At 43.5% G+C, this 24,624-nt stretch overlaps 1 protein-coding gene and 1 long non-coding RNA gene across 10 annotated transcripts; one reads left to right on the top strand and one right to left on the bottom strand.

Annotated features, from left to right (window-relative positions):
• Positions 1–6,102: 6,102 nt before the first annotated feature.
• LOC118371854 (zinc finger protein 638-like) lies at positions 6,103–24,614 on the top strand. Of its 3 annotated transcripts, none has more exons than XM_052511313.1 (17): positions 6,103–6,260; positions 10,754–12,344; positions 14,224–14,285; positions 16,451–16,480; positions 16,605–16,858; positions 18,507–18,766; positions 18,984–19,199; positions 21,093–21,188; positions 21,358–21,404; positions 21,516–21,583; positions 21,796–21,827; positions 22,455–22,550; positions 22,806–22,925; positions 23,326–23,460; positions 23,678–23,722; positions 24,010–24,149; positions 24,342–24,614. In XM_052511313.1, the coding sequence occupies exons 2-17, from the start codon at positions 11,028–11,030 to the stop codon at positions 24,610–24,612; spliced, it is 3,189 nt and encodes a 1,062-aa protein (XP_052367273.1). In that variant the 5' UTR covers positions 6,103–6,260; positions 10,754–11,027; the 3' UTR covers positions 24,613–24,614. The 3 variants fall into 3 exon arrangements, with proteins under 3 accessions (XP_052367273.1, XP_052367275.1, XP_052367274.1); XM_052511314.1 differs by having other exon boundaries at positions 6,120–6,246; XM_052511315.1 differs by lacking the exon at positions 22,455–22,550 and having other exon boundaries at positions 6,104–6,260.
• LOC127926049 (uncharacterized) lies at positions 16,867–18,596 on the bottom strand. 7 transcript variants are annotated; one of them, XR_008123172.1, is made up of 5 exons: positions 18,469–18,596; positions 18,264–18,325; positions 17,996–18,119; positions 17,562–17,809; positions 16,867–17,499 (listed from the first exon to the last, which is right to left on the bottom strand). It is a non-coding gene; the product is annotated as an uncharacterized LOC127926049 (long non-coding RNA). The 7 variants fall into 7 exon arrangements; XR_008123171.1 differs by having other exon boundaries at positions 18,407–18,507; XR_008123170.1 differs by lacking the exon at positions 18,469–18,596 and adding an exon at positions 17,872–17,933 and having other exon boundaries at positions 18,264–18,352.
• Positions 24,615–24,624: the final 10 nt, after the last annotated feature.

The following is a 24,624-nucleotide window of genomic DNA, read 5'->3' as shown; positions in this document are numbered from 1 at the left end:
TTTCCCTACTCTCTGTGTGTGACCCTTTAATTATCTCATTAACCTAGTTCTAGGACTTGTAAGTCTTTAAAACCTGCTTGATTAGAGGTTCAAACAGGGTCTTAAATAAGACAAATGATCAGATGTGTGGGTGTGATCTTCTCCTAATTTGGCCAATTGTCTATTTCACTGCAGTCAGAATGATCTCTCAGAAAGATTGTGAAAACACCACAGTAAGGACGTGCATAACCTATACCTCATCAAACTGTGTGGCATTCCACTGACACATCGTGCCACGGGTTGCCGAGGATCTAAAATAACGCAAGAGAAAACAATAAAATAAATTTATACACATGCAATGTGACAGTCACAGGTGGCCACTGTGGGTCATGGGGGCCATATAAATGTACTTTAACTGTCCACAGAGCTAGAACCCAGCCTGCAGCTTTTCACAATGTTGGGCTTGTGAACTAAAGGTGTAAATCAAAGTGTTTATAACAGTGGCAACACTGTCTTTCAGGCACGTTGTTTGACTGCTTTGTGAGTCAGGGAATCAATTAATAAATGCCCCACAATCACTTGTGCCCCACAAAACATCACAAGGCATTGCCCTTGTTAAAAGGTCAAGACTGGTGACTTTTATGCCAGGACAGAAGTCACCAGATTAAGAGTGAAATATCCAGATAAACCTTAATTATGGGTGGCCACAGCTGGAATTGAATCCACGACCCAGGGTGTTGCAAGTGCCATGCTCTACCGACTGAGCCATAACACCAAACATCTCTTCACTGTTATTACACGTGTGCTGTTGTGCTGCATCCATTGTCTTTGTGCGTAGTTTTACCTAACTGAGACTATTACAGCCTTCAGTCACTTGAGGAGATTCATATCACACCTCACGATTACTGATCTCATCTGTTGGAAGCAGTTTGAAGGGTCAGTTTATGCCAAGGGGGATCTGAGTGGGGCACTCTAAGTCTGAGTAAGGGTTCTGGGGTCTGCCAAGTAACAGAGGCCGAGAGGACGTCCCTCCTCCCCTATTCCTCTCATTATTCACACAGCAAGACACACTGGACCCATGCTCTGTAGGACAGGGATGGGCAATTCCAGTCCTCGCGGGATGGAGTGGTGTTACACTTTTTCCCCATCCCTAGCAAACACAGCTGATTCAACTAATTGCATTCTAAACTGAAGATCATGATTAGTTGATTATTGAAGTCAGGTGTGTTAGCTGGGGCTGGGGCAAAAGTGTGACACCAATCAGGTCCCTGAAGACTGGAGTTGGCCATCCCTGCTCTAGGACATCGCTTTGAATGTGTCACGCTCAGAGGAAACACAAATATCTGTGTGACTGAAATTAGATGTAACTGAATCTGAATACATCATAAGATGCTTGTCAATGAAACACAGTCTGCATGGCCTTTACGGTGCCTACATGTGATGGGACGGCACGTAGGACGGTGTAACTAAATCACATTGTAGATACAGCAGAGAATAAAGTGTCAAAATATGTGATGGTCTATAACAGTGGTTCTTGACTCTGGTCCTCGAATACCCTCAACAGTAGATATGTTTCTTTTTGTCCTGGACAAGCACACCTGATTCAACTTGTCAACTAATCATCAGGCCCTCAAGGAGTTGAATCAAAATGGGTGCTGTTGGGGGTACTCAAGGACCGGATTTGGGAACCACTGGTCTATAATGTTGTCCCTTAGGCTTGGCCTATTTGGAGGTGCTTATTAAACACAAGTTACATATATCCCATTGCCTGTAGGAACATGAAGTCATGCAAATGGGCATTATCAGGTTCCTCTGGGTTGATTTTTATTTGGTGGTGCGCCCCTCTGCACAGAAATGTCACGCCGTGTACGTGACTAGCACAAATCAGCGATGTGCTAGACGGACATGATGGCCACCGTTCACTACCAATGCTCTAGTAGATTGGTTAAAGGGGGAAGGCAATATCATAAATCATTGTATTTGTAAATCACTTGGAACTGGCCGCTGCCCAACAGGCACTACGTAACCTAGTTATTAGCATCGCATATCATCCATTTATAAAGCTTTAGCTCAGGCACTTTTAGCTTAAGGGACACATTGTTTGGGCGTAACAGTAGGTAGGTTCTGACTGTAGCAGTCTCAGCAGTGACCTCCTTCACCCTTGGGAGCGAGAGGAGTCTTAGGCTGCATCCTGAATAGCACCCTATTCCTTAAATAGTGTACTACTTTTGTCCAGAACCCTGTGGTCATCCCTGTGGGCCCTGGTCAAAAGTAATGCACTGTGTGCAAAAGGCATTTGCGACGTTGCCTTAGAGTGATCGCCACTAGCCTATGTCTACTACTCTTGGGTCTAAAAATAAGAGGAGTCCTAAAAAAGATTTATGTCCTAAGCACTCGTGATGGACACTTGAGAGAGATGGTGTCAGAGAGAGAGAGAGAGGGAGAGTGTGAGCTAAATGAACTGCTAGTGAGCGAGAGAGGGAGAGAGGAGAGAGAAAATATGGTTTAGTTGGTGGTTTGTTTTTTCGGTCTCCTCCTTACTACTGGAATTCTGCATCCAAATTCATTACTTAAACCCCATGATACATTTTAATTGCTACAGTGTGACATTCTCTCATTGAATCTCCATTCTGCATTTCTATTGCCCAGTGATTTGCATGGAGCTGTTGATGGCTCAGCCACTCTGGGATGTTTAAGGGCGTGGAACGGAATGGCTGGCGACGCTGTTAATTTACACCCCCGACTACTGCGTTCCGCTCAAAGTCATGAAGACTACACCTGTCATGCATTACTGCCACACTGCAGAGAGGGGTCGGGGTGGGAGACCAACAGGGCAGTTCAGGGGTGTTTCATCCTAACAGTTCAGGGGTGTTACATTGAGTGATTCATCCAGTCCAATCCCTTTGAGTGTAATAGATATGTTAGCGGTCCTCTAGGCAACAGTGTGGCAGATTCAGTTCATCTACTGAGGAATATTCATGATGTGCAAACAAAGCTACATTTCCCTATTGATTGTGTTGTTCCTTGGTTTAACTACAGTATGTTCTGTTGTAGGAGTTGATAGGAGTTGACCTTAACCGCTGGTTCCAGGGTCAGATATGTTCTATCCTAATGAGGATTTAGGCTGAGGACATCTGATCCTAGGTCTGTGTTTAGGGGCCAGTTCAACCTCAAGGTTAGGGGGCCAGTTCAACCTCAAGGTTAGGGGCCAGTTCAACCTCAAGGTTAGGGGCCATTGGGTAGGGGCCAGTTCAACCTCAAGGTGGATTGAGATACCTCTCTAGCATAGAGGTTTTCAAACCTCTCCTCTGGGACCCCAGTAGTTTCACAATTTAGTTGTACCCCTGAACTCGTTCACCTGATTCACCTATCAAAGGGTTTGATAATTATATAGTTGACAAGTTGAATCATGTGTGTTAGCTTTGGGATACATCAAATACATGGAGCGGCTGGGGGTCCGGAGGAGAGATTTTCTCTAGCATGGAAGTCTGACTTCTGAATTCAGTCGGCCTAAATCCTCTCCAGTCCACCACCTGCTCTTAATTAGTCCCACACTGTAGTACTGTATTACACATTAATGATATCACAAGCCAGACTGGAAGCCAATCCATTATGCAGCACTGTTAACACCCAGGCTGTCTTCCGCTGGCTTTGACTGATGATGATGCAAACCCCATGGGGGGAGGAAGAAACACCCCATACCACTCTGTTTGTCCCACCTGGGGCATCTGTATCATTTTCCTCCTGTCTGCACCAAATCACTTCAGTGTCTCCTCTCATCGTTCCGAGGTTGATTTTAAACACCACGCACGTGCCTTCACAACCCGACTCCCCCCACAACCCGCCACCTTTGTCCCAGCACCTAGGGTAGGCTTACGACAACAACGACAACCGCACACCATGCATCAGCAGTAGTAGTTGGGGCTCTGTAATCTGAGAATGCGTGCGGCTGATATAAGAGAGTGTTGGGTCTATGGAACAAGATGGGCAGTGAGAGGATACTTGTTAGGGATATTCTGGTAGCAAGAGCACATGATCATCTTATTAAATTGAGACTGGCGAAATAGAGATGTTATTTTCTCAGTGTGGTCAGTCATGAGGTTTGATTAACAATTTGATATGATTATTATATAAATGCACTACGCCACAGAAATTGCCTGGAAATAAAAAATGGTAGGTCCCTATTTGATTTGAAATCGTAATCACATGGTTTATGGAATGCCTGGAGGATTTATAGACATGTTCTGTCCCCCCCCAACAATAACCATATTATTACCTGTGACAGTAACATGTCACATGCATCACCATCATCATCTTCTACCTTTCCCTTAGAATGGGAAAGTAACTGAACACACCATCCACTGTCATGGACAGACAGTAGTCACTGGCTAGTCTTCACTTGCTCATGCAGCCTAGCAACAGCATACATCTTGTCATCTGTGATATGGTTGGTATTTGTTTTGTACACATACAAGATGGCATACGTACATCTCCATGAGCTAATGCTGCCTGCCCATGATCCGCGTATCTCCCTGCCTACGTTTGCTAGCCGTCCCGTCCATTCCTTACCCTATCCTGTCAACATTGTAAGCACTTGTTTATCCATTCAGACAGGTGTTTGAATAATGTGCATCTCTGTCCAATAAAAAATGATTGTCATGAGGCTGAGGGGTGAGGCGCGGGGCTAAGGGGTAAATTTACGACAGCCAAATGTATCTTCACCTCATTGATCATGAAACATGAGTGACTCCAAAGAACTCTGCAAACAGGTGTGGTGGCGAGGGGTAGGGGCCCTGGGGCGGTGGCGAGGGATAGGGGGGAGACGAGAGAGAGAAAGAAAGGGGGGAGTGGAGTAAGAGAGAGAGAGATGGGACACAGCAAGGGAGTCAGGCAGGTTGGGTGATGGGAATTTGCATGATGAAGAAAAAAAATCTATAATCTGACTCAGAGTTCAGAGGTGAGGTGGATTCCAATGGCAGGGGTTGTGTGTTTTTCATCCCCACGACATGTCTCCAAATCTAGCATCAGCCGCCGTGGGGTACGGGGGACATTGCCCACAGGTGCACTTTGGTGACGCAAACAGCAACCAGTTATGACAGGAAATATGATTGAGAGGCAAGTCATTCGGACCCCCACCACCACCAAACCCACTGAGAGAGATAGCGCATACAGTACATAATGTCGTCAGATAGTTCATCCCCATATCGATTACCAGGCCGGCATGGATGGATCATGTGTTACTGTGTCTGTTTTTAAATGTTTCTGGTATCGAATACATCGCTTGGATCAGATGTCTGTGGCATGTTTAAATACACCGGCACGCTGCCTCTCATTCCTTCTCTCCATCATTCCCTCTGTCTCTCAAACGTACAGCTTCTGTCTCTCATAAGCACATGCACGCACACACAAAACGCCCATTCTGTCGGACCTAGGCCAATATCTCACAAACACACTATTTCTCTTTCTCACACGTACACAGCCTCTGTCTATCCCACTGTCTATCAGTGTTTAGATGACAGCAGTTTAATATGACCCAGGAGGAATGCCGTTACAAGCCTGATAATTTGTCAAGTGACGAGCTAATGAGAGGGTCATGGGAGCTTTGGCCACAGACACACCGGAATGTTGGGAACAGCCATTCACAGGACACAGTCAATTCCATACAACTTTATTTAGTCTCATCAGGAGTGACTTTAAAAATCTATTTCGACATGTTTGCATTGTTAAGAGAAAGAGAGTGTTGAGGTTGATGCAGTCTCAAATCCTAATTTAGCCTCATCCCGAATGTATGTACTGTTTTGAAAAAAATTCAAGCGTACAGTACATGACACTAACATAACAGTAGGTATCTAATAACAAAAGTTTCCCATAACAAATGTCTAATATCTCAATATTGACCAAATATGCAATCTGTCATAACTTCACAAAACAATTGCAAATAGGAGCACTGAATAACTCTGATGTATGCTGGTAGAGTGGTAGAAACGTTGTTTGTAGTTTACATAAATTATAGCGATGAATAAACTATAATTTACACATTTTGATAGAAAAGAAGATACTGTATGTGTGGCGTACTTCTTTTTTTGAGCAGAAAAGGCGCAATAAAATTCGATTTAATGCCTAAGATTTAATCATTGGTTCTGTTCTCGATTAGTCAGCCTGTTTTCATTGTAGGGCTTTTTGCGCAAGCGGTTATATCCTTCTTCACAGGGAAGAGAAGAGCCGATTTCAACAGGTCCCACGAAGAAAAACAAAGAACCACACCCGGTATTGTATGACAGGTAGCTATGTCTAAACAGATTATTTTGAAAAATAGCATCTTCACGGATATGAATCACCGTTCGTTCGGGGATAAAAATACCATTCATGCTTCCTCGTTCTGCTACTGGCATCGCAGCAAAAAAACAAAATGGCTTTACAATGCAGCTAGCTAGCTAACCTGACGTTAGGCCTGGAAAGCTGCATTTATTCGGACACTGCAGCTAGTCAATGTGGAACGAGTTTATCCGCAAACCTATATTATAAAACGACAGGAATGTATTTGCACGAGTGCACAGCTGGTTGGTACTAGCCAATAAAATGGGCATTACAGGAGCTTGCTGATTTAGGTTAGCTAGCTAACTTAGCATTGTAACTAACTGTCCTCATTTCAACTGGATAGCATCAGAGCGAATCAATGCGTTTGTAATTAAGCGGCATTTGACATATTGTGCAGTATGTATATAATGTATATGCTAACTTTACAGTACAGCTAGAAAACGTCTGTTTATATTAGCGATGTAACTCATGTAAATGAATAACCGGCCACCTACAGCTATGTTGCTAGTAGCCCAATAATGGACTAGAAGCTAATAGTGCAAGGGCCTTACCGTTACATGTTCTATTTAGAGGCGAATTGATGCTCTGTCAGCCAAATAATCAATCTAAATGTGAATCGATTTTCAATTGCGGTATGGTTCTAGAAATATAAAGCTTTCTACTTTCATATCACATCAAAACAATTTCACAAATGGAAAATATACAGTTACTGTTTTAAAGATCGGCTTTGGGCAAAAAAATAACGTATTCAAATGGTATAACTGATCAATGCACCATCATACCAGGTCATTTAATGCTTAAACATAAAATTGGATTAATACGATATTTGACCAAAGTGCCATTTCTCCAAAAGCAAATCTTTAGAAATGACGTCAACACATATGTAGTTACTGGCTAAGGAAGAAGCTACGTTGGTTTCGGCGCGCATGACCAGAATGACGCATAACTAACCACCAAAGGCACACCCCGTTTCTCTTTTCAAAATTGAGAAAGGGGCGGAGTTGGACCCGGTTAACGCAGTTGCAGCTGATAGTATCTTTATGTGACAACAGGTTTGTGGCGTCCGTCTTCTGTTAATACTCAGGTGTTCGGAGATGCAGGTAGCTAATTAGCACAGACTTGACAAGCACTGTAATATGTCAGACTCTGATGATAGTCTATCTTGTAATTGAGAAGTCCATCATCATCCTGCACAGATTTAGTACACTGGTCAAGCAAGCTTGTGTGGATATTAGCGATAGGTTAGTTAGAAGCTAATCTGGGTTGGCATCATGCATCAGTCTCAAAGAGCAGAATATATACATAAGAAAGGACAAGTGTATATAGGATTCTGTTCAAATTACAATGAGTGCAGTAACTAGGAACATACTCCATTGATAGAGGCTAATGACCTTTAAGGCCTATTGATAACAGCAATGGAGGATGGTGGGTTGAGCTATAGGAGGACAGGCTCATAGTAATGGCGGGAATGGAATAAATGCAACAATATCAAGCACAAACATATGGAAACCACGTTTGACTATGTTCCATTTAATTCCAGCCATTACAATGAGTGTCCTCCTAAAGCTCCTCCCACCAGCCTCTACTGGATGATCATATGTCTGGCCATACTAGCCCAGTATCTTCCATATCAAGATAAATAATAAATAAATGAAACCAGAAGGTTAAATTACTACACAGCTTTATAGGGTTAAGGTGTCAGCATGCTTCAGTTCGACTGGCACCTATGCGAACCGAACGAGTGTTCTCACATACTCCCTTAAAATACCTTCTCTTTAAAAAATTGAAAAAGGCAGCAATAGCACTTTGAAACTCTGGAGCCAGTATACACTTCCTCAAAATAGTCAGAATGAATCTAAGATAACTCAAGAAATCGGTCATTAATTGTGCTGTTTTTGCAGAAGACCTTAGTCGTCCAATTTTTACATCTAACTAAGATGTGGTGCAGTATTTCTTAATGAAAAAAATGTGCGTGAAAATGAGCAGTCTCTCATTGAATGAAAACAAAGACTTTATTGAAAAATCACTACTGTTGACCAGGCACAGATGAAAGGGGCGTAGACTTTGGCTACTACTGACTTCGGCTTGCCTCGAAAGAAAAATGTCTGTGCCCGAACAACCGAAGAAAACTTTACTGAAGTTCAAAACGAACTAAACGTCACAATGTCATCGTAATACATGCACAAACCCTTCTGATCTGTTTCGTCTGAGAAGCATGCGGACGCCATTATAATTGAATTGGTCTGTCATCTGAAAACGATGTTATAAAATACTGCTGTTTGGGCTTCTATTGAATTTATGTATGTAAATTTATGTATTTTTCCCTTAATATTGTTGTTTCAGGTAAACATCATGGCAAATTATACATATATTTGAATACAAGCAAGAATCAAGATTACATAAAACATAACATAAGCAACAGAAAACAAAAGTGACAGGGCTGGTTGGTATACCGTATTTTACATTATAAACTGAGTGGTTCGAGCCCTGAATGTTGATTGGTTGACAGCTGTGGTATATCACTGTATACAACGAGTTTGGCAAAACATTTATTTTTACTGCTCTAATTATTTTGGTAACCAGTTCATAATAGCAATAAGGCATGTCTGGGGTTTGTGGTATATGGCCAATGTACCATGGCTAAGGCCTGTATCCAGTCACTCCGCATTATATTGTGATTAAGGACCGTCGTTAGCTGTGGTATATTGGCCATATACCACACCTCCTTCCCTTATTGCTCAAATATACTGGTATTTGGTGTACGGACCGGTTTGGGTTTTTACTTTACCTTCTATACCGGTATTTGAATGCTTGGTTTGTTAAATCTGATATGCCATGTGTAATGTCCATTTTTATAGTTTACTCCACTACTTGAGTCATCTCTTTCCACTCTCTTTCTGTGCTGCTTTCAACAAATACTTAGCCCCGTTAGCTAATAAATGTACTGAGTCAGAGAAAATTGAACTAGCTATACAGTCTGATAATACCAGTGATGGTGTAGACCTAAATCAGAATGTTTGTGCAACATTATCTTCTAAATCAGAGGGATACGTGAAGCCTGAGTATGTTTTCTACATGCAGTAGCTAAGAGAACATTTACATGTAGCCAAAGATTATAGGGTCCCCTAAGAAACACCTATCAACACTTTGGTTGCTACCCTGTCTCTATGGCATTTTTGTTCATTTTCATGTCAACCAGCACTGTATTCAAAGTGTCCGCTATTATATTCTAACTATGGAATTAGAATAATACATTTCCATGTTTCCGACAGTTCACTGAAGTGAACATTTGGTTTAGGTCCACTCAGTCCCTTAAGGGGGGAGAGCAAGGTAAATGGCAAGAAATACACAGCCAATCTGAGTGAGTGATCACCGTCAACCTATGGTGGAGAATTTCTATCCTGATGGGAGTGTTCTCTTCCAAGATGACTATGTCCCCATCTACATGGCACGAGTGGTCACTAAATGGTTTGTTGAATGAAAACGATGTAAACCATATGCTATGGCCATCTGTCACCAGATCTTAACCCAATTCTACACCACCATCAACAAATCACCAAATGATGGAATTTCTTGTGGAATAATGGTGTTGCATCCCTCCAGTAGAGTTCCAGACACTTGTAGAATATGCCAAGGCGCATTGAAGCTGTTCTGACGGCTCGTGGTCCAAGGCCCTATTAAGACACTTTATGTTGGTGTTTACTTTATTTTGACAGTTACCTATACATTACATAATTACATTTTTTTTACATGAACAAAAACAAACATTCTTTCTTATTACCCATGACATTTCTCAGGGTATCTGCAAGATTAGGGGAAAGATAGCATTAAGGGGTCCCATATTTCCCCCACCTTTGTTCTGAAGTATGGAATTTGTTTTCTCCAGCGGCAGCCTTTTAAATATCTCACAATACCACTGATTTTTATAGTAGGTTGCTGGTCTTTTATCCAAATCAGATTGAGTTGTGTAAGTAAGTAATGGTCTGTTTTCTGTGACACCTGATGCAAGTAGCAATGGCTCCATTCTTCTAGGACATCTTAACATGCCCATTAGCTCAGTTGAGTTTTTCTCCCAGAAAATGGTTAATGTGGTGAGTAGGTCCAAAACAAGTGCCATTGGGTACGTTTCGTTGTTGTACTTATTTTTGTACTTACACATGTTATTATTTTATTGGCCTTTGTATCAAATTGATGGTAAGTCTAATGGTGTTGAATAGTTAACATTTCTTTGCTTTTCCACCCTGTAAAAGAGCATGACTGCAAGATGTTTAAGAGAAGATGATGGAATTTTCCCTCCCCTCAATTTAAAAGGAAACAAAAATGGTGAAATCATAGACATTTCTCACTACATAGGGACCCCCTCCTGTAAGAATACCAATAAGAAGAAATAATTCAAGCAAATCAAAATTCAGGAGGCCCAGCATCTGTAATCCTGTTTCTGCTTTCCACCTCTCAGCTTCGCGTTGCTCACAGAAAGTCCATCCCAGCTCTACCCTCTATCAGCTTGGGCAGATAGGGCAGCCAGTGCCTTCGGTACCATAGGCCGGGGAACCCCGTTCCTCTTCGGACCGTCCGCGGCTATCTGCCTGGCCCAGGTCGAAGCCCAGCTAGCCCTGCACCAACTGAGCATCATCGCCGCTGCCAGTAACCACGGCAACCAGCAACGGGCCCTGCTCAACCTTCTCCAGCAAGCAGCTGCCAACAACATCGCTCAGCCGCTCGCCCCCGTCATGTACCAGCCTCAGCAACAGGGGGCACCCTTCAACAGGCCCAGGAACATGCCATACCATCAACAACAACCGGGCCACTCTACGGGCGGCAACAACATGGCCCAGATGAACAGCTACCAGGCGGGTCAGTTCCCGCCGCAAACTCGGCTACACGAGGAGCTGGAGTCAGCGATCTCTGTCCGTGTTCAGGGTGGGAGGGACGAGGACCACCGACTACTCAACCAGAATAACCAGATCCCCCGGCAGCACTGTGTAGATCCCCGCATGCACGGGGACGGTCGGGGTGGGAGTTCAGAGACTGCCTATTCTAACAGCAACAACCTTGTTTCGCTCTCCTGCGATGACCAGCAGAATCAGATGCAAGATGTGGACTGGTCCAACTACCAGACTCCCAGTAAACTCTTTGGTCTCAATCAGCAGCAGCACCTCCAGCAGTCCTCCCACTCTCATGCTAACCCCAACAGCGGGCATTCAGGAGGGGGCATGCAAAGCTGGAATGCTCCTGTTTCTCAACCGGCTCGTCCACAGGGTGGAAACATGCAGGGTCTGTACGTACCTGAGAGCGCAGGCAGTATCCTGGCCGGCTTCGGTTTGTCAAACGATGACCTGGAGGTTCTCAGCCACTACCCTGATGACCAACTAACTCCAGACACTCTGCCCTTCATCCTACGTGACATACAGATACACAAAACAAACAGAAACACAGGCCCTCCTGCGTTCTCTCAAACTCTCCCTGCTATTCCTAACCTGCCGCCACCGCTGCGTCTTTCTCCACCACAGCGGCATCCTGCACATTCATGTCCGACCAACATCCCAACTTTTCTGAGTGTGACGCAAACGGCGGGTAAAGTTATCGACTACGGCCATGCGAGTAGGGCGGCGGAAGAGGGTAGGGACTCTTACAAACGCGAGCTACCGTCCAAGGAGAGAGCAACTAAACCAGAGTCAAAGTCCACCGGTTCATCTTTGAAACGTAAAGCTGAATCCCCAAGGCGGCACGACGACTCTTCCGACTCAAAGAAAGACAAAGACTACAGGAGGCGTGCTCCAATCCCCGACACTCACAAGCACAAAAGAACGCCCGTCAGAGAGCCGCCATCAAGATCTCGGTCGGAGCGCGAAGGGTCCAGATCAAGGCCACAGTTCGAAGCCAGGAGTGAGTCGTCAAAATCAACCAGACCCTCCGGTGCCAAACGCAGCTCTAGCGCAACCAAGAGGCTCCCAACACCCACCATGATAGGTGATTTCTCGGCGGACCCTCCGAAGGTGTACCCCCACACCTGCTCCCTGTGCGACATGCAATGTGAACGGGCTAAGGTGAGTACCGTACCTGTACCGCACATGTTGTTCGCCAAGCAGAGATTTTGTTTTTGTTAAACGGATACTTCAGGATTTTGGAGTCTGATGAACTCGTGGATACCATTTGTTGTCTCTGCGTCCAGTTAGGACGTTGCTTATTAGCGTTAGCGCAATAACTGGAAGTCTTTTGCAACTGCTAGCATGCTAGTAGATACCATAGACTTCCAGTTGTTGTGCTGATGCTAGTTGGCTTTGGCTTGCAAAGCTACTTCTAACGTCCATCATTCTGGATACAGAGAAATGGTATCAATGAGTTCCCCTGGTTTTGGGGAAGTAGATAAAGGGCTTCATTGCCAAAATCACAAAGTATCCCTTTAAGCTTTTATAAAGGCCCAATGCAGTTAAAGGAAAAATCCACTCAAACTATATTTTGGAATTTGCTTCCATTAGTCCACTGTTGATACAGTACCACAGCATTTTGAATGTCAGCAGTCAAGTTTTCAAGATATTCGACTGTCAAGAAGCAAAGTGTCACTTGCCACATTGTCATGGTGATGCAAAACCTTTTGGGACTATCAACAATGGACTAATGAAGAAAGGAGAAAAAAAAGAGTTGTGGGTTGGATTTTTCCTTTAAACACCATAACCACTTTTATATACACACCAGGCATAAAACACAGTGAAATACATCACATATTTGATTCTACTTACAAAAATAAATAAAAATTAAGCAATGGTTTAACAGTTCTGATTCACATAAACAGTTTGTACGTTTGGTGAGCTTACGCCGATTGAAGCACCAGGTTTGAAGCACCAAGTTTTCTGTACAATCTTTCATTTTATTTGGACATATAAATACCTTAATTGGCATTCCAGCAGTGATCTGTTGTTGTGCTAGCACCAGCTGAGCGAGCCTCTGTCTTTAGCGAGAGTGAAGGGAATTCGGAACAACAATGTATGCATCTTTAAAAATAGTTTTCACATACAAACTTTATATGTCCGAAATCAGAATCAAATATGCTTCCCAAAAATAACATGGTCGCTGTGGGAGAATGTATATTTTGATTGGCAATTTTCTGCATTTGTCAGTGCCATCAGGTAGCCTGATTCCAGATGTGTCCATGTAAACAGCACTATTAAGGAAATTGTTCTTCTGGCAAAGCATGGAAACGTTTTCATTAAACTACTTTATTGATCTGACTATCCACAAAATGGCATTATTGTGTGCATCTAACCGTACACGGTGTCTTCTCCTTTCAAACCGTTCCTTTGTAAATCCATATATGGTTGGTGTTACTGTTGAGTTGTTCAACAATTAAAACCACTAAACAATCAAGGAGAAAAAAAAGAGAAAAATTTGCTCCTGAAAAAGTAGCCTGACCCGTACTCTGCTAATGACGAAGAAGATGAAGATTACAGAAGACATGGATATAACTGCAAAAGCTGAATCGTATTTGTGGTGAAGAGGACTAACTTTACCCAGTATTCACTCTTCTGCAGTGTACAAAAACATTATCAATGCTGTTTTAATACAAGAAACACCATTTTGCAATTTACATGTTTTTTTTTTTACAGGTTGTTGCCAAAATGTCTCTTTTGATAACTTCAAATCTTGATACCTTCTTTAGTACTTTGCCATTTGATTTGATGCCTCAAACTTAAACAAGTAGTTTCAATACATATATTTTTGATAGCTTGTTGAGGAATGCATTCAAGATATGGAAGACCTACACATATCAACAATACCCCTAAATATACATTTCCACCATTCTCCTTAATGCATACACACGCATAGGCACTATGATGGTGTACATGTGATCCTACCAATCACATCTCTCTGCTGGACTCTGGTAGATATCTAACCATTATTTGTTTTATTTTGTTTTTTTCCTGCCAGGACTGGATCGATCACGTGAACACAGTCAACCACACAGCTAGCTGCAGAGATCTGCGCAACAAGTGGGTGTTTACATTTTTTGTTGTTGCTAAAACTATGCTGGCAGTTCAAATCCTTATGTCTATAGAAGCACCCATCAGTCTAAGTAAAACATTAAATAAATACCATCAAAATCCATGATATCAGATATCTTTTTTTTTTGCATGGTCTGTCTCAATCCATCACATCCTCCTATGTTCTGGTCCATCTATGTCGGCCTTCTGCGTCCATCTATGTCGGCCTTCCGCGTCCATCTATGTCGGCCTTCCGCGTCCATGATAGTTGGCCGAGCCACAGCAGGTTTATCAGACCATGAGACATCCCGAAAATCAGTCTTCTCCCGAAGATGTCTGTAGGGTCCCGAGCGGTTTGAGAAGTGTTGTGACTCGTCTGACGTCGTTAATGCTGATGTGCCAACTAGAGGTCGACCGATAATGATTTTTCAACGCCGATACTGATTATTGGAGGACCAAAAAAGCCGGTACCGATTAATAGGCCAATTTTATTTGTAATAATGACAACAATACTGAATGAACACTTATTAGCCATCAATTGTGCAAGTTCTCCCACTTAAAAAGGATGAGAGGCCTGTAATTTTCATCATAGGTACACTTCAACAAAATAAGAAAAAAAATCCAGAAAATCACATTGTAGGATTTTTAATGAATTTATTTTCAAATTATGGTGGAAAATAAATATTTTGTCACCTACAAACAAGCAAGATGCCTGGCTCTCACAGACCTGTAACTTCTTCTTTAAGAGGCTCCTCTGTCCTCCACTCGTTACCTGTATTAATGGCACCTGTTTGAACTTGTTATCAGTATAAAAGACACCTGTCCACAACCTCAGTCACACTCCAAACTCCACTATGGCCAAGACCAAAGAGCTGTCAAGGGACACCAGAAACAAAATTGTAGACCTGCCACAGGCTGGGAAGACTGTATCTGCAATAGGTAAGCAGCTTGGTTTGAAGAAATCAACTGTGGGAGCAATTATTAGGAAATGGAAGACATACAAGACCACTGATAATCTCCCTCGATCTGGGGCTCCACGCAAGATCTCACCATGTGGGGTCAAAATGTTCTCAAGAACGGTGAGCAAAAATCCCAGAACCACACGGAGGGACCTAGTGAATGACCTGTAGAGAGCTGGGACCAAAGTAACAAAGCCTACCATCAGTAACACACTACCCCGCCAGGGACTCCCATCCTGCAGTGCCAGACGTGTCCCCCTGCTTAAGCCAGTACATGTCCAGGCCTGTCTGAAGTTTGCTAGAGAGCATTTGGATGATCCAGAAGAAGATTGGGAGAATGTCATATGGTCAGATGAAACCAAAATATAACTTTTTGGTTAAAAACTCAACTTGTTGTGTTTGGAGGACAAAGAATGCTGGGTTGCATCCAAAAAACACCATACCTACTGTGAAGCATGGGGGTGGAAACATGCTGTTTTTCTGCAAAGGGACCAGGACGACTGATCCGTGTAAAGGAAAGAATGAATGGGGCCATATACTGTGAGATTTTGATTGAAAACCTCCTTCCATCAGCAAGGGCATTGAAGATGAAACGTGGCTGGGTCTTTCAGCATGACAATGATCCCAAACACACCGCCGGGCAACAAAGGAGTGGCTTCGTAAGAAGCATTTCAAGGTCCTGGAGTGGCCTAGCCAGTCTCCAGATCTCAATCTCATAGCAAATCTTTGGAGGGAGTTGAAAGTCTGTGTTGCCCAGCAACAGCCCCAAAACATCACTGCTCTAGAGGAGATCTGCATGGAGGAATGGGCCAAAATAGCAGCAACAGTGTGTGTGAACCTTTTGAAGACTTACAGAAAACGTTTGACCTCTGTCATTGCCAATGAAAGTATATAACAAAGTATTGAGAAACTTTTTATTGACCAAATACTTATTTTCCGCCATAATTTGCAAATAAATAAATAAATCCTACAATGTGATTCTCTGGATTTTAATTTTTTTTTTTTTTAGCTTTTTGAAAATCTTAAATGTTTACTAGAAATTTGAAATCAAATAGCTAAATGATCCATGGTTTGGCCATCTTAAAACAATTCCATATGTTAGCTTTGTAACCCTCCCCCGCAACGGCTTAGACTTAGAGTTAACTAACCTAACCCATCAATACGCAACAATAACCCATGGATGATATACTCATGTCTCTTCTTTCCCCCCCAAAGGTATCCAGACTGGAATCCAAATGTCCCAAGGTGAGAGATGTTCCTAAAATGTAGGACTACCTATTTTTCACCCTGATTATCCAATCGCACCTTTTTATTTTTTAATGTCATATTGTTCTTCTGACTCCTCTCTCCCCTCTTTGCCCCAAACCAGGAGGGACCCGTCTCAAGGTCAGGATGCTTCTGCCACCTGGCAGTCCCTAGAACGCTCTCCCTCCCGCTCAGTCTCCCGTTCCTTGTCCTGGTCCCCCTCTCCAACCCCCCCTCTGGACCGAAGCCGAAGGATCTCTCCGCCTACATCCCATGGACACGCCCCCCACACCTCTGGTCGGCACAGCCCCTCCCAGTCCCATCGGGGTTCTGCCTCCAGTGCTCACAGGCCGGAGAAGAGAACCAGTGAATCCTCAGGTAAGCCACTTTGTCTAGATGCTAATCTGGGCTAGTGGTTGACACAGTTTCCCAGACCCAGATGAAGCGTATTCCTGGAGTGCTAGTCTGTTGGCACTGTAATATATCTGCCCTGTGCTACATCGTCATAACCCAGACGTAATTTGTTACCCCTATCTACTGTAATATATAAAATCAAACTTTATTTGTCACATGCGGAAACCTTACCGTAAAATGCTTACTTACAAGTCCTTCTTATTCTTATGTGTCAGATTTATAAAAAATAAAAAAAAACTTTACTGAAAAAGCACACCATGCAATAATCTGAGTACGGCACTCAGACACAAAAACAAGCCATACAGGTACCCGCCATGTTGTTGGGTCAACAGAAGTCAGAAATAACATTATAAATATTCACTTACCTTGGATCTTCATCAGAATGCACTCCCAGGAGTCCCAGTTCTACAATAAATGTTTGTTTTGTTCGATGTCCATGATTTATGTCCAAATACCTTCCTTTTTGTTGTAATATATCGATGTCATTATAACCCAGACATCTGTCACCCCTACATCCACGGATATCTACTGTGATATATTTACGTCATTATAGCCCAGACATGTGTCGCCCCTACATCCAGGGATATCTACTGTAATATATTTACCTCATTATAGCCCAGACATCTGTCGCCCCTACATCCAGTGATATCTACTGTGATATATTTACCTCATTATAGCCCAGACATCTGTCGCCCCTACATCCAGGGATATCTACTGTGATATATTTACCTCATTATAGCCCAGACATCTGTCGCCCCTACATCCAGGGATATCTACTGTGATATATTTACCTCATTATAGCCCAGACATCTGTCGCCCCTACATCCAGGGATATCTACTGTGATATATTTACCTCATTATAGCCCAGACATCTGTCGCCCCTACATCCAGGGATATCTACTGTGATATATTTACCTCATTATAGCCCAGACATCTGTCGCCTCTACATCCAGGGATATCTACTGTGATATATTTACCTCATTATAGCCCAGACATCTGTCGCCCCTACATCCAGGGATATCTACTGTGATATATTTACCTCATTACAGCCCAGACATCTGTCGCCTCTACATCCAGGGATATCTACTGTGATATATTTACCTCATTATAGCCCAGACATCTGTCGCCCCTACATCCAGGGATATCTACTGTGATATATTTACCTCATTATAGCCCAGACATCTGTCGCCCCTACATCCAGGGATATCTACTGTGATATATTTACCTCATTATAGCCCAGACATCTCATTATAGCCCAGACATCCCCCCTACATCCAGGGATATCTACTGTGATATATTTACCTCATTATAGCCCAGACATCTGTCGCCCAGACTCTACATCCAGGGATATCTACTGTTATATATTTACCTCATTATAGCCCAGACATCTGTCGCCCCTACATCCAGGGATATCTACTGTGATATATTTACCTCATTATAGCCCAGACATCTGTCGCCTGTGATATATTTACCTCATTATACATCCACGGATATCTACTGTGATATATTTACCTCATTATAGCCCAGACATGTGTCGCCCCTACATCCAGGGATATCTACTGTGATATATTTACCTCATTATAGCCCAGACATGTGTCTCCCCTAAATCCAGGGATATCTACTGGGAGCTCCTCTCGAGAAGGCCTGAAGCGTTCCAGAAATGACCCCGCCAAGTGTGCGACTGGCCACGGCAACAGAGCAGGGGTTTCTGGGAAACACGAGTCCGGGAAACTTGAGTCCTATTTGTCGTCCACCAGCAAGTTTCCGGCGTCCATGTCTGAGAAGCCACATCGCCCATCTTCCTCTGCTTCCTCTAAGCCAGGCGCCAAGCCAGCGGCCGGGAAGGAGACCGCCTTAGGACAGGACTCAGAGGTGTGCCCTTCGCAGAGCTTTTGGTTCAATCTTTTGTTTGCTCTGCACAGTGTCATTAGGGCTCTTAAGATTAACCTCATTATCAGTAATCATTACTTTCAGTAGTAATATCATTAGGGAAAATTCGCAAATTGAATTAGAACTAACTTATAGGCAGCTTCTTCACACTCCCATCCAACCCAAGCAGTGCTTGTAAACCTTCCTTCCTTGATTTTAGCTCCAGTCCTCCAGCGCGCCACAGAAGAAGCCGAATCCAACGCAGCAGAAGAAGAATCCTCCAGGTTCCTACTTGCTCTATCTGTCTGGCCTCCCTGTAGATGCCAAGTACCAGGAAGTGGTGTCACTGGTGCAGTCCTTCGGCAAGGTCACCAACGTCCTCATCATCAGGAACGAGGAGGGGGATGAGAACCAGGGGCAGCCGCAATACAGTAAAGTGAGTATAAATAACTGTGTGGGAGTGTCAAGTTAGGCATCATACCCTTTAATGCTAAGTGGTGTCTTTTTGCTAAGTATGAAGACATCTTGTTTACCCCCTGGAGTCGATTTCCCCGGCCCTGCATAATTTAAAAAAAATACCCATCAAAATCCCTCAGTTTAAGCATAGTTCTGGACTTAACATCCAATGTGTTTGTTTTCCTGTTTATAAGTGTGATTTTTCAGAGAGAAAATGGAAACCTGTGAAAAATAAACAGATGAAATGGAATTTGGGGGGAAAAACTTAAACTGATTTTATAGGGCTCAATAAATAGGCTGAAGCATGTTGTTGCCCCTCTGCATTTATTATATTAACTGGTTAGCTTCCAAAAGTACATGTGGACTGTTGTAACATCTTCAAAGTGTGCCAGGCAGATATATTAGTAACGTCTTCGTGAAATCGTCCATATTGTTTTGTTGTGGCGGGAATGATTTTGCCGTGGCACAGCACTACATATATATGACTGCAGCGGAAACACTGATACACTATATATATACAAAAGTATGTAAACACGACATCAAATGAGTAGATTCGGCTATTGCTGCCACCCGTTGCTGAGAGGTGTATAAAATCAAGCACACAGCCATGCAATCTCCATAGACAAACTTTGTCAGTAGAATGGCCTTACTGAAGAGCTCAGTGACGACCAACATGGCCCCGTTATAGGATGCCACCTTTCCAACAATCTAATTGGTGAAATTTCTACCCTGCTAGAGCTGCCCCGGTCAACTGTAAGTGCTGTTATTGTGAAGTGGAAACGTCTAGGAGCAACAACGGCTCAGCCGTGACATGGTAGGCCACACAAGCTCACAGAACGGCACCGCCAAGTGCTGAAGCACGTAGCGCGTAGAAATCGTCTGTCCTCAGTTGCAACACACTACTGATTTTCAAACTGCCTCTAGAAGCAACGTCAGTACAAGTACTCTTTGTCTGGAGCTTCATGAAATGGGTTTCTATGGCCGACAGCCGCACACAAGCGTAAGATCACCATGCGCAAAGCCAATCGTCGGCTGAGGTGGTGTATAGCTTGCCGCCATTGGACTCTGGAGCATTGGAAATGCGTTCTCTGCAGTGATTAATCACTTTTTACCATCTGGCAGTCTGACGGATGAGTCTTGGTTTGGCGGATGCCAGGAGAACTCTACCTGCCCCAATGCATAGTGCCAACTGTAAAATTTGGTTGCAGAGGTATGTTCTGGGGCTGTTTTTCATGGTTCGGGATAGGCCCGTTCTAGTGAAGGGACATCTTAAAGCTATAGCATGACATTCTAGACTATTCTGTGTTTCCAACTTTGTGACAACAGTTTGGGGAAGGACCTTTACTGTTTTAGCATTACAATGCCCCCATGCACAAAGCGAGGTCTTACAGAAATGGTTTGTCAAGATCTGTGTGGATGAACTTGACTGGCCTGCACAGAGACCTGACCTTAACCCTATCAAACACCTTTGGTATGATTTGGAACGCCCCCTGTTGGGCGATTAGGCCTGGCTCAACATCGGTTTCTGACCTCACTAATGCTCTTGTGTCAGGGACCTCACAATATGTATTGCATTCAATATCGTTATTTTGTTGCGATTCAATGTTCCAAACATAATGCTCACGGTATGTCTGCTGCAAAGGTACAAGAGTGCCATGATAAAACAAGTTTTGATTTGTCATGGAATTAAAAGTGCAAAAAAATGGCTTCCTATTCAGAAAAAAGAAACAAGCTATGAAGCCAGAGTAATGGTGCAGGTACACCCACTGGTGCAAAATGATATTCAGATATCATGTAACTGTACCGTCCCCCATCACTAGTTTTGTATCCATCTGTCTAACATCTACCCCTCTTGGCGTCTCTGTTCCTGCAGGCCACTGTTTGCATGCAGAAAGAGCAGGATGCTAAAGCACTGGCTGAGTGCCTCACTCTCACCATACGGGAACACCCCATCTCTGTCTCCGACCAGGTTTGTCCCTTCCTGCTTACCGTACCAAAGCCACCTCCGCTCCCAGCTGGGTATTCATCCACTGGATTGAATATCATAGACTTGGCTCATGACAGAAAGAGGAGAAAATTAAATATAAAGAAAGGTGATGATTGATCAAATTGAATCTGTTTTTTTCTTTGTTTTACAGAATGGCGAGGAGGAGCTTACTTCCTCCATACCTGTCATTATAAAGGGGTAAGTATTATGCATTACCTGTGTATACTAGGGTTATCTTTGACCCCTGAACTTTGCCACTTGTGTGTTATTACGGAGGCAGATGTTCACACATTTCACTACTCTCCATAGAGAAGTGATCGGTGCTCCAAAGACACCTGCGGCCCCCAACGAGGCCAACTTGACCGTCAAAGTCCCAGGTAAAAAAACATAAACTTAATGTTCTTTTGGAATGCATCCCAAATGGCACCCTATTCCCTATATAGTGCATTGTGTTCTGCTCAAAAGTATTGCACTAAATAGCAAATAGGGTGCCAGCCTTAATGTCTTGTATATTAATCAACTAATGATGTTTGATAGATCTGATCAATAAGAGTTGTGAAATGTAACATTATACTTTTCCCCCCCACAGAAGCCAGCGTTGGTCAGAAGAATTCAAATGAGGTGCTTTATTTTTGTTTATCTGTCTCTTATTTGCCAGTATGTCTATTACAATTGAATGAAGTATTTAAATCTTGTATATCACATCTACAGAAATACAAGTAAGTGACTGCTGTCACGTGCCGAATGCAGCAGGTGTAGACTTTACTGTGAAAGCTCTTATCCAGCAATGGAGTTAAGAAAAGATTTACTACAAAAACAAAAGTAAAAAAATAGCGGAAGAAAATTGCGTAACAGATAATAAACATTGAGTGGCAGCAGTGTAAAAATGAGAGGGGGGGGTTCAATGTAAATAGTCTGGGTGGCCATTTGATTAATTGTTCAACAGTCTTGTGGCTTGGGGGTAGAAGCTGTTAGGGCCTTTTACTCCTTGACTTGGTGCTTCAGTACCACTTGCTGTGCGGTAGCAGAGAGAACAGTATTACTTGGGAGATTGTTTTGGGGGGGGGGGTGGGGGCTTCCTCTGACACCACCTAGTATACAGGTCCTGGGTGTTGGGAAGTTTAGTGTTTCAGTTCATCTTTAACACTTAAAACAATAAGAAATGGAGTCAGTCAGCCAGTCAGCCCAGCCAGCCAGCCAGCCAGTCAGCGGTGTCTGAGCTGTAAGATTAAATGGGTTTCCCAACAGATACACAGGGAGCAGGTGAAGCCACAGAGGAAGAGGAAGAGGGGCTGTAGAGCGGGACAGCTCGAGAGACTCAAAAGACTACAGAGGGAAAACAAGGTGCAGAACTGAACTGATATCTCATAGGCCCAGGCAGGGGATGCTACATTATGGAACGTTTAGATAGAAATCTATCATGTAGATTAGCCTTGATTTGGCTCCGTCAGGACAGGTAGAATAGGAAATTGTGTGACTGTCAGCTCTATTCATGATATCTCTGTACACAACGTTCTGACCGTTTTCTTTTGTTACCTCACTAAATACTCCACGTCTTGATTACGACGGTCTTTGTCTCCTGTGGTTTGACCTTTTTAGAGGGGCATGGTCAAGATTACTGGACTTCCTGAAAGCGGCTGCTCCGAGATTGATATCGCAAAGCTGGCCCAGCCCTTCGGAACACCTGTCAAGATCCTCCTCATCACCAAGCCCAGTGAGGTAGGCACGCTATCCGCAATAAATCACTCACTTTCACATTATGTGGCTTAGGGCAGTGTTTCTCAACCCTGGTTCTCCAGTACCCCAACAGTACACCCTGTACAAGCACACCAGATTCAACTTGTCAACTAATCATCAGGCGCTCAATGAGTTGAACCAGGTGTGTTTGTCCAGGGCTACAACAGAAATGTGTGCTGTTGGGTGTGCTGGAGGACCAGGGTTTGGAATTTGACTCCAACGTAGGACCTGCTGAATATATTGGCAGTGTCAAATGTTCTGTCAGATGCTTTGGGTAAAATAATCAGTATAATGGCAATATCATATGATTTTCACATCGATTTTTAAACAATATAACTTGTGTGCCCAATATGACTGACTGTCTGTTTGTGGTCCTCGCCAGGCTCTGGTCACCATGCAGGATGTGGAGACAGCCCAGGAGATGGTGAAAGTTTACACCGACATGCCTGTCAGCATCAACGACTCTGTTCTGAACATGAGCCTGCTTCCAAACCTCCTGGTGGACTTCAACAGACCGGTAAGATGCTGTGGCTTGACTGACTGATCCCTATTAGGGCCTCAACCGTGCATCTCCAGCATCCTCTGTTCTGGGCAGTTTTCTTCACTTAATTCCAGCTGGTTGCTGCAAAGTATGATAAATGTCCACTATGAAAAGAGTGTTTATGCACATTCAACTTATTCTTCTCTGATCAGTGATGACATAAATAACTTTTTATTCCATTTTATTACCACAGGTGGCACTTTTCCATTCATTGATGGGACCCAGGAATTCTGTTAGTGTGAGTATTTTACTGTTGCTTCAGCTAACCTAAAAGGCTCTTAATAATAGCATTGTTGCCACCTCAAGGAAAAGGTAGAAAAACAGACAATCCCAACTGATTTAAGACCTGTATGTTAAAACATGATTTAACCTAATGAAATTAATCGCACCCAAGACCATATATTATTGCAGAGTCCCTTTACAATTTCTAACAACTATTTATGAAGTTGAGCTTCTAATAATTGATACAAGTAAAGGTTTTTGTAATTGATGAATACATTTCAATGTTTCCAATACGTCCTGCAGGAGGTGGGAGGTGATGATGATGACTGGAACCGTCTCCTGGTTGTCAGTAATATCCCGCCACGCCCTCCGGCCCAACTGAGATCCAGAAACTGGTCCAGCGCTTCGGCACAGTCCAACAGACTCTGGCACTCAAGGACAAGGTGAGGGACCTGTGGGTGGGGAGGGGTGTGTGTTGGGGGACGGGGGGTCTTTGTGTGCTTAAGTGTCTGTCTACGGGAGGGACATCTTAGAGAGGAACGTTTAACTGTTTATGTGTTCAAGTGTCTTGCATCTACCCTGCCTATAGTAATTCCACGCCATCCATCCAATCCTGTTTTCTTTACCCCATGCAGATCATCTTTGAGATGGGAACAGCAGACATGGCCAAGAGTGTCTTCAACCGCTTCCAGAAGTTTCCCTGCATTGTTCAGAACAACAAGCTTGCCTTCTCCTGGAAACCTGATCCCAAGACTGATCTACCTAAAGTCGACATCTCCTCTGCCTGCTCAACAGCTTCAACTGATGGCAATGACTCCCAGACTGCAGAGACCACTATGCCCCTGGTGGCCAGGAGGACTCACTGTCTCAGTCAGGATTAAAGGTGGAGTCAGGAACCGGGGTTGATACTAAGGTTGA

This window comes from Oncorhynchus keta, unplaced genomic scaffold (genome assembly GCF_023373465.1).
Source record: "Oncorhynchus keta strain PuntledgeMale-10-30-2019 unplaced genomic scaffold, Oket_V2 Un_contig_6652_pilon_pilon, whole genome shotgun sequence".
NCBI classification, from domain to species: Eukaryota; Metazoa; Chordata; class Actinopteri; order Salmoniformes; family Salmonidae; genus Oncorhynchus; species Oncorhynchus keta.
The sequence above is the reverse complement of the archived record's forward strand: the minus strand, read 5'-3'. Positions and strand labels throughout refer to the sequence as shown.

What these genes read in the sequence shown, in the direction of transcription:
- LOC118371854 (XM_052511313.1), top strand. Translation starts at nt 11,028, where the DNA reads ATGTACCAGCCTCAGCAACAGGGGGCACCCTTCAACAGGCCCAGGAAC. An exon ending in TGCAATGTGAACGGGCTAAG is followed by an intron (nt 12,345 to 14,223) that starts GTGAGTACCGTA and finishes TTTTCCTGCCAG; the next exon opens with GACTGGATCGATCACGTGAA. An exon ending in CCATCTCTGTCTCCGACCAG is followed by an intron (nt 21,189 to 21,357) that starts GTTTGTCCCTTC and finishes TTTGTTTTACAG; the next exon opens with AATGGCGAGGAGGAGCTTAC.